At 35.2% G+C, this 13,741-nt stretch overlaps 1 protein-coding gene across 6 annotated transcripts in view; it reads right to left on the bottom strand.

The window, feature by feature from the left end:
* Nucleotides 1-7,196: 7,196 nt before the first annotated feature.
* Nucleotides 7,197-13,741, bottom strand: part of LOC140808993 (uncharacterized) — a 29,235-nt gene continuing 22,690 nt past the window's right edge. For 4 of the 6 annotated variants that reach the window (XM_073166420.1, XM_073166419.1, XM_073166423.1 and 1 more), the window contains 5 exons: nt 9,957-10,099; nt 9,064-9,248; nt 8,261-8,478; nt 7,944-8,036; nt 7,197-7,722 (listed from right to left, as the gene is read on the bottom strand). In XM_073166420.1, coding sequence (XP_073022521.1) covers nt 7,525-7,722; nt 7,944-8,036; nt 8,261-8,478; nt 9,064-9,248; nt 9,957-10,099 — 837 coding nt within the window. In that variant the 3' untranslated portion in view covers nt 7,197-7,524. The remainder of the gene's footprint in view (nt 7,723-7,943; nt 8,037-8,260; nt 8,479-9,063; nt 9,249-9,956; nt 10,100-13,741) is intronic. The other 2 variants (XM_073166422.1, XM_073166421.1) reach the window with 1 other exon arrangement.

The following is a 13,741-nucleotide window of genomic DNA, read 5'->3' on the forward strand; positions in this document are numbered from 1 at the left end:
ATGTGCTAGATATCAAGCCAATCCTAAAATTTCTCATTTGAAAGCTGTGAAGAACATCTTACGTTACATAGCTGGAAGTATTGACTTAGGATTATGGTACACTCAAGAAACCAATTCTAATTTAGTAGGATTTTCTGATGCTGATGGGGCTGGTTACTTAGATGATAGGAAGAGCACATATAGAGGTTGCTTTTATCCTGGCAATAACTTGATCTCGTGGCATAGTATGAAACAAAACTGTGTTTCACTCTCAACTGCTGAATCTGAATATGTGGCAGCTGGGAGCTGTTGTTTTCAACTTTTACGGATGAACCAAATGATAAAGAACTATGGACTTAATAGTGAAACTTTAGTTGTGTACTGTGATAACTCTAGTGACATTGATATTTCAAAAAATCCAGTACAACACTCTCGAATTAAACACATTGACATTAGACACCATTTTATTCGAGATTTAGTAGAAAAAAGATTGATTCGAATTGAATTTTTTGGTACAAATAACCAACTGGCTGACATATTCACAAAAGCATTATATTTTGAGAGATTCTCCAACCTTTGGAAATTAAAGCATGTGTTCTGCCTAAACATTCATAGATGTTGTCTCAGATGTTACAACATCTCGGACAACACCTAACAAGCATGTGCATTTTTAAGACTTAGGCATTCTGCATTCATACTGTGACATGTTTTGTTGAACTGTGTTGCATAGTTTTCTGATGCACTTACAATTCCTTGTTATGCTTTAATTCTTCACACCTACACCTATGAACTCAGTCACAAAGGATTTGGAGAATGGTCACTTGACTCTAACCAATGTGACAGGTAACCTTATAAAAGTGGAAAAATAATAATAACAAAATTTTGGGTATGTGTTAGAAGGAAAGAATGAAAAAGCTACCTAGAGGAGGCCAATGAAGGCTGCACTTTCAGTGTGGGTGTTACCCCTTCTAAAATTAACACAGAACTAGAAGAAAATGGAAAAAGCTACCTAGAGGAGTCCAATAAAGATTGTTCTTCTAGTGTGGGAGCTAGCACTTATATGTTCAGAAAGTTGTTAAATCACTAAATATGAAGAAAATTAAAATTGGTCTTCTGGAATTGTGTGTGTTGTCGGAAGATGTTGCCAACATTTGGGACAAAACTTCATCTTTAAACAGATCTTATATTTGTTTTTATTTCTGTTACATTTTGTTATTAGACATATATATGTCATGCATAAAAATACCATTGTGAATATTGATGTGTCATGATAACATGAGTTTTTCAACGAAGAAAATTCGATGAAAATCTAGATTTTACATAAAAATGAATTCGTGTGATCTTTTGTAGTTTTAGTGGAGTTAATTTCGATGTTGGTTTTTAATTCTGGAAATTGTCTTGAAAGGATACTGCACGAATTTATCTCAATCACTTTGGAAAGTTGTTAGGGTTAAAATGTGTCTGTTATTTTCTTACCGTACAATCAAGTCAATTGAGAATTTTTTTACTGTTGCACTGTGCTTTCATAATTATCACTTCAATTCACACTGTTTCACCCCACATCATTTGAAAAATTCATCATGCAAGATTTCGTGATTTTCCTCATGTAAAATTTTTCTCATTTTTCTGCAATTTTCGCGATTCTTTTCTTCACGTGCAATTTAGTAAGACAGTTATCCGTGAGACGGGTAAAATAGTTATCTTGTGACTAAGTGTTTAAACACACCAAATAGTTCGTGATTCTTGTGTGACAGTTATCCGTGAGACGGGTCAATCATATTCATATTTATAATAATAAGTAATACTTTGGTCATAAAAAAATATTTTTTCATGAATGACACAAATAGGAGATCTATATCATAAAATTGACTCATAAAATCGTCTCACAAATTTTTTTTGTGTTATTTAGTTTATATGTGTTTTACTACACATATTTATTTGAGTTGTTTTTTTTTAAAATTTTATTTCACATTAAATTATTATAATCAATATTAGTTTACAAATGATCCATTCGGATATAAAACTAACTATCTATAATATGTATTATAAAAACAAGAAGAGATAGTTAAACAAAGTTCATAAGGGATTAAAAGTTAGCAAAATCACAATTGATATTTAACTTAATAACAAGTTTAGTGATTTTATTTTAACACTATTATGATAATTTAGTTCATTAAGAGAATTTTATTTGACAACCGTTTGTTTATTTATACTCCATTTAAGTACATTGTGGTTTTGATTTCAATAAAGTTCATTATTTTGTTATTTTTATTTTTTATTGTTTTTCTATTGTGAATTATATTTGGATGAAAAATATATTTACTAATTTGAAAAAACAGTCATTAATAATCACGTTGATTGAAAAGCTTCATATGAATAAGTGAATATATATCATTTATTGTCAATATGTATTTTTATATGTTATGTTTATATATATTTAGATTGATAAATACTTATAAACAAGATGTTATTCAAACGATTGTAAACATTATCTAAATCTCGTAATAATATTTTTCATTATTAGTCACCCATGTGCATCGCATATGGACATTCCTATTAATAAATAAGCTGGTTAGTTGACAAACTAATGAATAGTTCGGTAGTAAAAATATGCTCGTGCGTTTGAGTTTGGTTTGAATTCTTTGCTTATGATTATGAGTAAAATAATTGTGGAGTCTTGACTACTATTCATTATTAACATGTAATTTGATTAGAGTTTATATAATTACAGCAAAAAACGAGCTCAAATTTTCTTTATAATAAGTTCAAAATGTGATCTTAGTAATAAAAATAATATATAATAATGTATCGTCTAAACAAATCATAGCATACAACATGCCCACACATGACTGAAACCAAACACATACAAACAACTCATATCTCCGGATAGATAAATATATACACTAGAATCGACAATTCAACCATCAACTCAGATGTGGCCCCCTCCAAAAGTATCAACTCTAGTATCCTGATGACTTGTGGTACATGTTTATTATCCACATAAAAAGACAATAACAACCCCCTAGCGGTAAACTCATATAGAACAATCATACTAAATACAACATGTATCTATACACAAATATATGACATGCAATGCATGCATGTCGTAGAGACATCATATCAATTGTCCATCCACTGAGCATGTATCAGAATAAATCAAAACACTATATAAGGCCCGAGAATTTTATCTTGTTAATCTGAAATGATTTGGGGATAATTAATGTGATTATAGACGAGAAAGATTAGACTGAAAATACGGGAGATAACACGGAATATGTGCGAGGGCAGAACACCTCGCGCATATGCGTGACAAGGAGCCGCGCATATGCGCGTGATTGGCAGAAGACCTCGCGCTTATGCGCGAGAAGTGGTCGCGCATATGCGCGAGCTGTGCATAAGATGAGTGACAAGTCCAGAGAGTTAGGCGCACAAGCGCGGAGTGGAGGCGCACATATGCGCGAGTGTTGAATGCCGAGACAGTAGGTCTCGCGCATATGCGCGACTTATGTGCGCGCATATGCGCGAGCGGTCCAGTAACAAAACATCCGGACAGAACTTCCGGCGCATATGCACGGGCCTTGGGCGCACATATGCGCGCGGCATGCGAAAGATAAAAGCGACAAGTGGTTCATCATGCAACTTGCTATATATATATATATATAGATATAAGTCGATTTTATCCTCGGAAATTGGAAGAAGCACCGAGAGGCTTTGTCAAAATTCTGATGCCTTTTATTTTAGATTTTGATTTGTGAAAATCCGCTCGTCCGAATTTGAATCCGAGTACGACACCGAGTTTCTAGCGACGACAGCTACAACTGGACGTTAGTTTTGTTATGTTTTGATATCGTTTGAAATTATGCTATTGAAGAAATCGGATAGGATTCATATGTATATAGCGTTCTTGAGGTAATAGACATTGTATAATCGAAGTCAGATTGAAGAACAGACTAGTTATGCAATTGTTATGATTTTCTGCAGAGATATGGTTGAGATTGCGCAGATTTGATATTGCGGTCTGTTATTACTGAGGTTATGAGTTGTATTGATACTGACTATGTCTCGTGATATTATATCTGTGATATTGAAATTGATGGGATTATCGAGACTGTATTACTATGCCGTGAAAACATTAGTAGATTGGTATCGATCAGATTCAGTATTGATTATGATTGTATCGTTCTGTCGTGACATTGATTGGATTATGTTTGATTTGAGTATTGATCAGAACAAGTTCTAAACTGAGCTTTATATTGATACGATATATTCAATATGTTATTGCCAGATTGATATTGACAGGCAGTGGGTTCGAGACTTAGACAGAGTCGGAGCAACAGAACGAAAGGTATAAATTGATGTTGATGCGGGATTGCACAACTCGAGTCCGATTCGACTTGAGTTTCCCAAAATCACATACTTCATCTTATTGCATTGATATTTGCAATTGATGTGATTGATATCTTTAGTTTATTGATTTGTGTATTAAGTCATAGGCTGATGCGCCTAGTCGTAGACGACTGATCTCATGACAGCGGTGCCCGATAGTGACTGAATCGTCATTGGCCCATTGCACATTGTCACAGAGGTTTGGCATGATATGTCGGGGCTTATTCGCACAGTTGTTGGCTGATTCGCTAGGGCTGATATGCCTAGTATGTGGCTGATTCGCCAAGACGCCGGACGTTTGGCTATATCGGAGTGGATAGAATTGGAGTTTCCTCTATTACTGGTTTTAGATATGGAAATAGCCAAAGTCCGTGAATAAGAACATGCCACCACCCCGATCGGGAGTGTAGGTGGGGTATGTTCTTATTCCGATCGGGATCCCTAGATTAGAACGAGTCGAGTCTGAGTCCATGAGTCACTGAGTGTGATTCAGAGTTTGTGTTGATTCAGGTTTCTGATTTTGATACATGTTATGAATGTTTGTTTCATGCTTTTATAACTGTTTATATGAAATGCATGTATACATGATTTATATTGGCAATATAATACTCACCGGAGTTATCCGGCTGTTGTCTTGTTTGTATGTGTGCATGACAACAGGTGGGACATTATCAGGATCAGGAAGAGGATGAGAGATTATAGATAGCGTGGAGATCCGGGCCCAGAAGCAGGATAGGATTCAGCACTTGATGCATAGATGTTGAACCTAGTTGAGATAGATATCTGTAGTACATGTGTTGTACTTTTATACTGACATGTATATTAGATAGATTACATTACGTTTCCGCATTTATAATTTTAAAAGAAAATTTTTAGTCCCAATGAAATCTTTGCTTCAAATAATCTGTACATTTTACTACCATGTAATTCCATTACCTAATTGTTATGAACCCAAATCAGAACCAAAATCATTTATTATTTATTATGTTAGCATTTAATTATCAATTAATTCCTATAATTATCGTAACTCTTGCTCAAGGATATATACAGAATTTTCAAAGCCAGGTTATGATTCTTATAAACCAAGATAAAATGCTGATTACGCAGACTAAAAAAATTTAATGAAAACAAATCTGCTGAAAATTTACACAAAATCAAAAGTCTTCAAATAATAAAATAATTTAAACGGACTACCATCATTCATGATATGAATCAAGAAGTACAATTGCAGAGAAACGCACTGCATGCATAAAGTATCAACAAAATCAAGCAACTCAAGAACTCGCAGACATGACAATTAGATACAAACAAAGCATAACATAAAAGTCGTGGAGTGTGTCTTTTTGTAAGACTGTCTCACGAATCTTTTTCTGTTTAACTTAAATATAATATTTTTTTCACGAATCAGATCGAGTTAGAGATCATTATCACAAAATTGACCCGTAAAACCATGTCACGGTAGATTTTTTTTTTTAAAAAAAAATGTGTGGCAGTAATTATTGAGTCTCATATATTGTAGATTTCATTTAGATAAATTACATCTTTGCCATCATATATAATAACTACGAGTGTGTGGCATCCCAAATCACGTGAAGACGATATCTTAGTTACTCTATTTGATTTCAAAATTTAATAGAATATGTTCACATTTAATTGTTTTTTTTTAAACAATTTAATTCACTATTTTAAAATTTAATAGACTCTTTTATACAAAAGTCCATATTCATCTCGTATCTCTTATAAGTATATGTTTCTTCATTTTATCGTTTGAATTTTATTGCGATTATGTTATGTGTCACTTTACAAATGACAAGTACATAATTAATGTTAATCAGATCACGGAACCTCGTAATAATATTCGCGTTAGCACGATTCTTTTGTCCAACCGCAACTTACTGCTCATTGAAAGAAAGATGTGATCGATGAATGTCAAATGATCAAGTTTTTGAAAATCTAAAATTCGTTAAATGGATTTTGTTGAATAAAGCATCTAAACAACCTATACATTATAGATTTTTACTTGAACTTACAAAAGAAAACAAAAATAAATGCATAAATAATTGCGGGCCAACCATATGTCGAAAACATAATCGCCAATTTTGGTTATTTTTGTGAATTCGTGAAATTAAAATTTATAGTAGAAATTGGTTTTTGAGAGGGTATTTCTTTATCGTGGGTTAAAAAAATGTAAAATTTCTTGGTCAAAAAAATTATGTAAAATTTCGTTTGATAGGTTCTATTAAATCAGTTTTGAATTCGCTTAAGTGAAAAAATTTTGCAAGATATGTCTAGAAATTTTAAAATTATATACTTTAGGTTATCGTGTGATAATAAGATATTTTTAAAAGCAGTGACATTAAATTTTAAATAATGATAATATAGAAGATGTGAAAATAAGAAAAGACAAAATGGAAACCATAGAGTTCCATTTTTCTTTCCGCAAAAACTTTAGTGTGATTGTTTCACTGATTCATGAAAAAAATATAATATTTTTTTTGGATAAAAGACTACTTTTCATTTTTTTAATTTTAATTGGATGGACCCATTTCATTGATATAAATATATAAAACTGTGTCACAAAAGACCTACTTTTTTTTTGTGGCGAGAAATTTTTCGACATAATAAAATCAGTCATTCATCTCGAATCACAAAATCTCCCGTCAAGTTAAAAAAAAAAAAAAAATCCTGGTATACGAAACATATTTGAAAATAATATTTCAAACACAAAATATTTTAGTTCCAAATAATTTGAGATATAAACCAAACACCATGTATGATATATTGAAATCTTTCAACGAGCTGTTGAGACAACAAATATGCCAATGCCCCTATGACACTAAAATTCTCACTCTTTTGATTGCACAAAGGCTTTATACACTGGTGAATGCTGATGTTGCTTGCTCCAAAATTTAATGATTACATAAAATTAGGATTCTCCAAAAATTTAAAAGAGGAATACAAAAAAGTTGTAATTCATTGAAAGATGGCATCATATATACCCATAGCGCACTCTCGTCTCAAGAATGTGAAATTTTTTGTTATGGGTTCGTTCACTAGAGCAACGCAAATAAGCCGAAGCCGTTCCGAGAGAGCTCTGGGGTTAGTTTGAGTCATACATTCAGGATTCAAGACAAGTAAGCTAGTCTCTGTTTGTTTTGTTCAAGCATTGATCGCCTCTTTAATAGTGTCTTTCGAAACATCTTGGTTTTCATCTTCGACGGCAGACATGAGTACTTGGTGTCTTTTCTGTTCTTGGGCTTTCCTTCTGTTTGATTCTAGTATGATAAGGAGAGCTGTAATGTCAGCAGGGCTAACTCCACCAACTCTACTTGCCTGCCCAATTGTTTCTGGCCTCACCTGTGAAATGGGATTATTCATGTTGTGTGGCCTGAGGAAAAGGGACTAAGAATAATGTATTTTGCAAACAATGATCTGAATTCTGCACCCTATGAGGGTAATTATGCATGATTGAATCGCATTTCACGAGAGAAGCCACGATACCAGGTCTTCTTGGGTTAACAGACAGTAAGCATAATTTCGAGAAAAAGGCTAGATGACAACCAATTAGACAGACATACCTTTGACAGCTTCTCTCGTCCTTCAAGTGACAAAGTCATCATCGAATAATAATCAAGATCTACTGGAAGTCGTCTGTGCTGTTGATGAACCATCTATAAAAGGAACATAGTTATCAACACGAGACAACACGAACACAATCATATCACATATTGTATGTTATTGTAACATTAATAATCAAGATGATGTGAGGGTCCACTGGTTTATTAATAGAGAGCCGAAATCTGGCTAATTAGACATTCACATACGTATCGCAAAATCTGGCTTAAGTGCCAGGCCTGAAAGCTTAAATTTAAAGCTTAATTCTATAATTATCTACCTGCTGGAGTTGGCTTTGCTGACGAACGATGAAGCCTTCATACTTAATATCTATCTCTACACATTCCTTGTCGATCCTAGATAGCAGCTCATTCCCAAATCCATGCTTGTCCAAAATTTTGTATAGCACATGTGGTTTCTTAAGAAGGCTTTCTAATGTCGATGAATCCTTTACGGGTTGACCAGAAACCTCGGTAATTTCAGTGGCTAGATCTCCTCCTGAGAGTAACACGAGGAAAGTAATTATTGGATTAATTTTCAATTTGATATTAGTCATCAGGTATGATCAGTACACAAGTAAATTCCAAAATCAGCCCAGTACAATTACACCTGCATACGCAAAGAACGGCTTTTAACAAGTTAAACAGATTCGATAAGACAACTTTTCAGGCAAAATGAACTGCATATGTCAGTGATGGCCACAACACAAGCCTTAAAATAGACCAAGCATTATTTGGAGCATACGTAATATATCATCGCATAGCTGTGATACCGTCCACAAAAAGCATGTAACACAATAAGGCTTCTATTTGAATGCTTACGAGGGAGAGCAGCATGTGGCTGGAGAAAAATAGTTGAATGCAAAAAGGAAATTTGTCAACACCAAATTAAAACTACTTACGGAGGAGCCAAATGAAAGAAACCAATTTCGAGAGCATACTGGATCCAAGTTTTTAAAATTTAAAAGATTCCCAACCCACAGATTACCCGCATAGTCCCTCAAATGCGTATTTCCCGTGAAAATTATAGCATGGCCAATGAAGATTACAACCATCATATGCTCTTACAAATGATAATATAAACCTGAAATCCTGGTAGTCTTGAGTCGCTTTTTCTCTTCAGAAATTCGAGCCTGCTTATCCTGGTAGATTTTCCAGCGGCTCTCATCTATCAAACCAATTTCATGGCCAAGAGGTGTGAGGCGGCTGTCGGCGTTATCAGACCGTAGTAGCAGCCGATATTCGGAGCGGCTGGAAAAAAAATTAGAACTGTAAAAGAAAATAATAAGAGAAGAACACGAGGTAGAAGCACAAAGACGCCTCATCTACGTAGACCACCTGTGCTAAATTGCTAATGAAAATAATGGCTTAAAGCATATAAAAAATTGATAAAATGAAGAATATTTAACTACCTTCTAGTTCAGTTTCTTTCAAAATATATAAAATATAAAGTAGGGTTTGGAGACAAGATATGCCTGATCCTTACAGTGTCAATTGTCATTATATGTTTAATAAAAGGTCTCTGCCCTACAATCCTAAGATGTTCCGAGCAGTGTCTAGCACCAGTACATTTATTCTTTTTTTTTTATAGGAAACATAAATTTTATATAATATTTAAATCTTGTTACAAAAGAAGCGGACGAGTAGTCCGTGAATTTAAAAAAACTAGTACACTGTCGTCAAGACATTACAAACTTCCAATCCCTAACAACGTCTGATATCGATAAATGGTTGAAATCTTTGATCTTTGTTGTCGAAGCCGCAACTCTGAATTTGTTCATCTCCCAAACTTCATTGACAATGACAGACTTGTCGTTGAAAATTCTGTCATTTCTTTCAAGCCAGATTGTCCAAAACATAAAGTGAACGATCACATACCATAATCTCTTAACTTTTAACCCGATGAGATATCATTTATTCATGTAGGGATAATCACAAAGAGGATTACAAAAATAGAAACGTCTTTAGTTTTGATACCTTGTTAACACGCGATAAGGCTCTCGAAGGTCCTTTGTTACCAGATCATCGATCAAAGTTCCTATGTAACTGCTCTCCCTTTCAAGAACAATTAGAGATTTACCATCAGAGTGTCTGGCAGCATTTATTCCAGACACAATACCCTGTTTGAAGAATACACAAGAAAAGTAACAGAGGTGTGAACAAACCAAACACAAGGAAAATCTGCACACGAGACAGAAGAACATCGTATCAGTGGGTATTAGTATTATTTTTCTTCTATCAATTATGATACAAAGTGTCTCATTATATACACAACTAAAGATCTTAATTTAGGCTACAGAATATTAGATATCCTTAATTATAATCTACACAATAGGAACAAAATATTATCTAATAATCTTGTACAAACAACTTGTTTCGTTTCCCTCTCTCCACACTCCCCCTCAAATTGGCTCAAAGATATTGATCGTGCCCAATTTGTTTGTAAATTCTTCAAACTTTGGTAGAAAGTGCCCTTTAGTTAAACAATCTGCAATCAGTTGCTCAGACATAACATAATGCATACATATCACCCCACTTACTAACTTCTCCTTGATAAATTGCCTATCAATCTCAATATGCTTGGTTCTGTCGTCCTGGACTGGATTATTGGCAATGCTAGTAGCTGATTTGTTGTCACATAACAGTTACATAGACATTTCTACTTCTAGCTTCAATTCTTCAAGGCCCAGCTTAAACCATAACAATTCACATGCCTCATTCGCCATAGCCCTCGATTCAGCTCCTACACTGCTCCTCACTACAACATTTTGACTCCTCCAGGTGACTAGGTTTTCCCACAAAAAAACTAAGTACCCTAAAGTTGATCTTCTGTTGTAGTTCATCCAACCCAATCAACGTCTGTAAATCCATCTATACTCCTCTGATCACTCTTCTTGAATACTAGTCCTTTCCCAAGAGTGCTCTTTAAGTATCTCAAGATTTTGTAGATAGCTTCCAAGTGTTCTTCATAAGCCGAGCGCATGAATTGGTTCACCATACTCACAGCGAAGGCAATATCTGGGCCGTGCGTGAGAAAGATAAATTAACTTTCCCACCAGTCATTGATATCTCCATGTATCAACATGAGTTCCTTCAATCACATTTCCCAGTTTCATGTTTGGATCTATAGGAGTATCACTAAGTCTACAACCACTCATCCCAGTTTTTTGAAGTAGATCCAGGATACACTTTCTCTGTGAGACATATATTCCATTCTCGATCAGGCAACATTAAGCCAGTCTTGTTATTTAAATTTCATCGCTTCCTGTTAAAATCGTGTCATCAACGTACAAAATTAGAACAACCACCTTTCCACCCTTGGTATGCTTCACAAACATTTTGTGATATGATTGTCCATGAGTACAGATCGGTTAAAAACCGTTAAAATTATGTAATCAACGTACAAAATTAGAACAACCACCTTTCCACCCTTGGTATGCTTCACAAACATTTTGTGATATGATTGTCCATGAGTACAGTCTCGTTTTTTAACCGATCTGGAGAATTTTTCAAACCATACTCGTGGGGACTGTTTTAGTCCACAGAGAGACTTTTTAATTTACAAATTTTCCTCAATTTTTTTTTATAAGAAACTAAAGTTTATTATTAAAATAAAATTTTACAATAGTAGCGGATGAGTAATCGGCAAAAGAGTGTTGTTACAATCGAGAAAACACTACAAGACTATCGTCATGACCATAAAAATTTCTAATCCCTAACTAAGTCTGAAATAGATAAATGAGTAAACTCTGTTAGCTTAGTCGTCCAATTCGCAACTCTGAATTTGATCTTCTCCCAAACGTTATCCACGGTCTCCGATAAGCCTGCAAATATTCTGTTGTTTCTCTCCAGCCAGATTGACCAAAAAGTGCAGTGTATTACCAAGTACCAGAATATGTTAAATCTTCTCCCAATTGGACTGCCCGCTCCATAATGAACATGTCTTGTGCTCTTCTCGGAAAAGCCCATTCAAATCCCAACTTTTGCAACACTATTGTCCGGATACCTCTCGAAAAAGAGCAATGCACCAATATATGGTCCTGATATTCTTCTTGCTTCTGACATAAAGTGCACCATTGCGGGCCTAACACACAGACAGGCCACCTTCTTCGCACCGAGTCACTTGTGGGGAGTTTGCCCAAAGCCACAATCCACGAGAAAACTCGAACTTTTTGCAGAATAGGTACTTTCCAGATATTATCATAATAGGGGAATGATGGGAAGTTAGAAATTTCGTAGAAATATCGAACAGAAAACAGACCTGAATAATCTCCCAACCGAACTTGAAAATCCGTCGTGCCCAACTCTAACCTAACTGAGCCTAAAACTAAAAATTTTCCTTCAAATTGATCCTCAAAACCATGGGAAGCATTTATATACACTTCTTCCAATTCTCCATAAAGAAAAACATTTTCAAATCCAACTGGTGTAGGAGGCAACCCAAATTTGAACCTAAAGATAGTAAGATTATATATTCAGTTTTGCCACAATTAGAAAAAGTTTCTTAACAACAAATCTCATATGTTTGAGTGAATATCTTGGCAATAAGTTTGGCTTTATATCGCTCCAGTGACCCATCAGAGTGGAGTTTCACAATGAATACCCATTTGTAGCCTACTGTTTGCTTTCCTCTCGGCAACGACAGCATCTCCCATGTTTCTTTTTTTTTCCAAGGCATGCATTTCCCCATGAACAGCCTCCTTCCAATGCGGAACCATTAGAGCCTCCTGTATAGACTTAGGAACATCCACCACTGTGCAATTGCGAGATAAAACTAGAATAGGATTTAGAGATATTCTTGTAGGACACATGGTTACTGAAAAAGTGGCACGATTTCTTCTCTGGCTTCCATTTGATTTGCTGTAATTCTCGGTCCCTTCGGCTTCCAGTGTTGTGGTTTGTCATGAAGTTCCCAGCAAGTCTCTGTGTGTAGTTCGGCTTATGACACTGCTCACACTTGATTCTTTCCCCTTAATGCAATTGTCGAGAATGCTAGTACTGGTTGTGTTTTTGGACACCAGGGCTGACACTTAAATTGCAGGCTTTCCACTTAACATTACTCGATGTCTACCATCTTCTCTTCTTAATTCTGCAAAAACTTCGCTAAGGGATGGCAGGGATTTCTTCCCTGGAATTCTGCCACGAAGATCGTCAAGCTCTTGATTTAGTCCAGCAAGAAACACATATACACGATCAATTTCCATGTGCTTTTGGTTTTTTATAGTCATTCTTGCATTCCCAAGATTCTTCGTAACACAAGTCTAGTTCCTGCCATAGTGCTCGCATTTAATTGTAATAATCGATCACATTTCTTTCCCCTTGCTTGGAATTCCACAACCTGGTTTTCAGCACAAAAATCAGGGAAGAATTCTCCAAATCAAAATATATCTCCCTCACAGAATCCAAACGTCCTTCGCAGTGGGAAGAAACAGGGTGGTTTTCCCTATTGAAGGTTCCATGGAGTTTATAAGCCTGGAAGTTTCAGACATCCATGAGCTCCACTTCGAATTTTTCTATTCAGGATCCTTCGTTTCTCCCGTCAAGTATCCTAGCCTTCCTTTGCCATCGATTACCAATTTAATGTACTGGGCCCATTCAAGAAATTCTTTCCCATTTAATTTATGAATGCTCACTGGAACCCAATGCGTGTTCAAGTCCATTCGGGTACAAGTCTTGTGTTTCAGGCCCACAACTTGTCTATGGACTTCCGAACTCAGTTCTTTTTTTGACCCAAACATTATTGCTCTGGTTCATGGTCTACA

This window comes from Primulina eburnea, chromosome 13 (genome assembly GCF_022965805.1).
Source record: "Primulina eburnea isolate SZY01 chromosome 13, ASM2296580v1, whole genome shotgun sequence".
In the NCBI taxonomy this organism is placed as follows: Eukaryota; Viridiplantae; Streptophyta; class Magnoliopsida; order Lamiales; family Gesneriaceae; genus Primulina; species Primulina eburnea.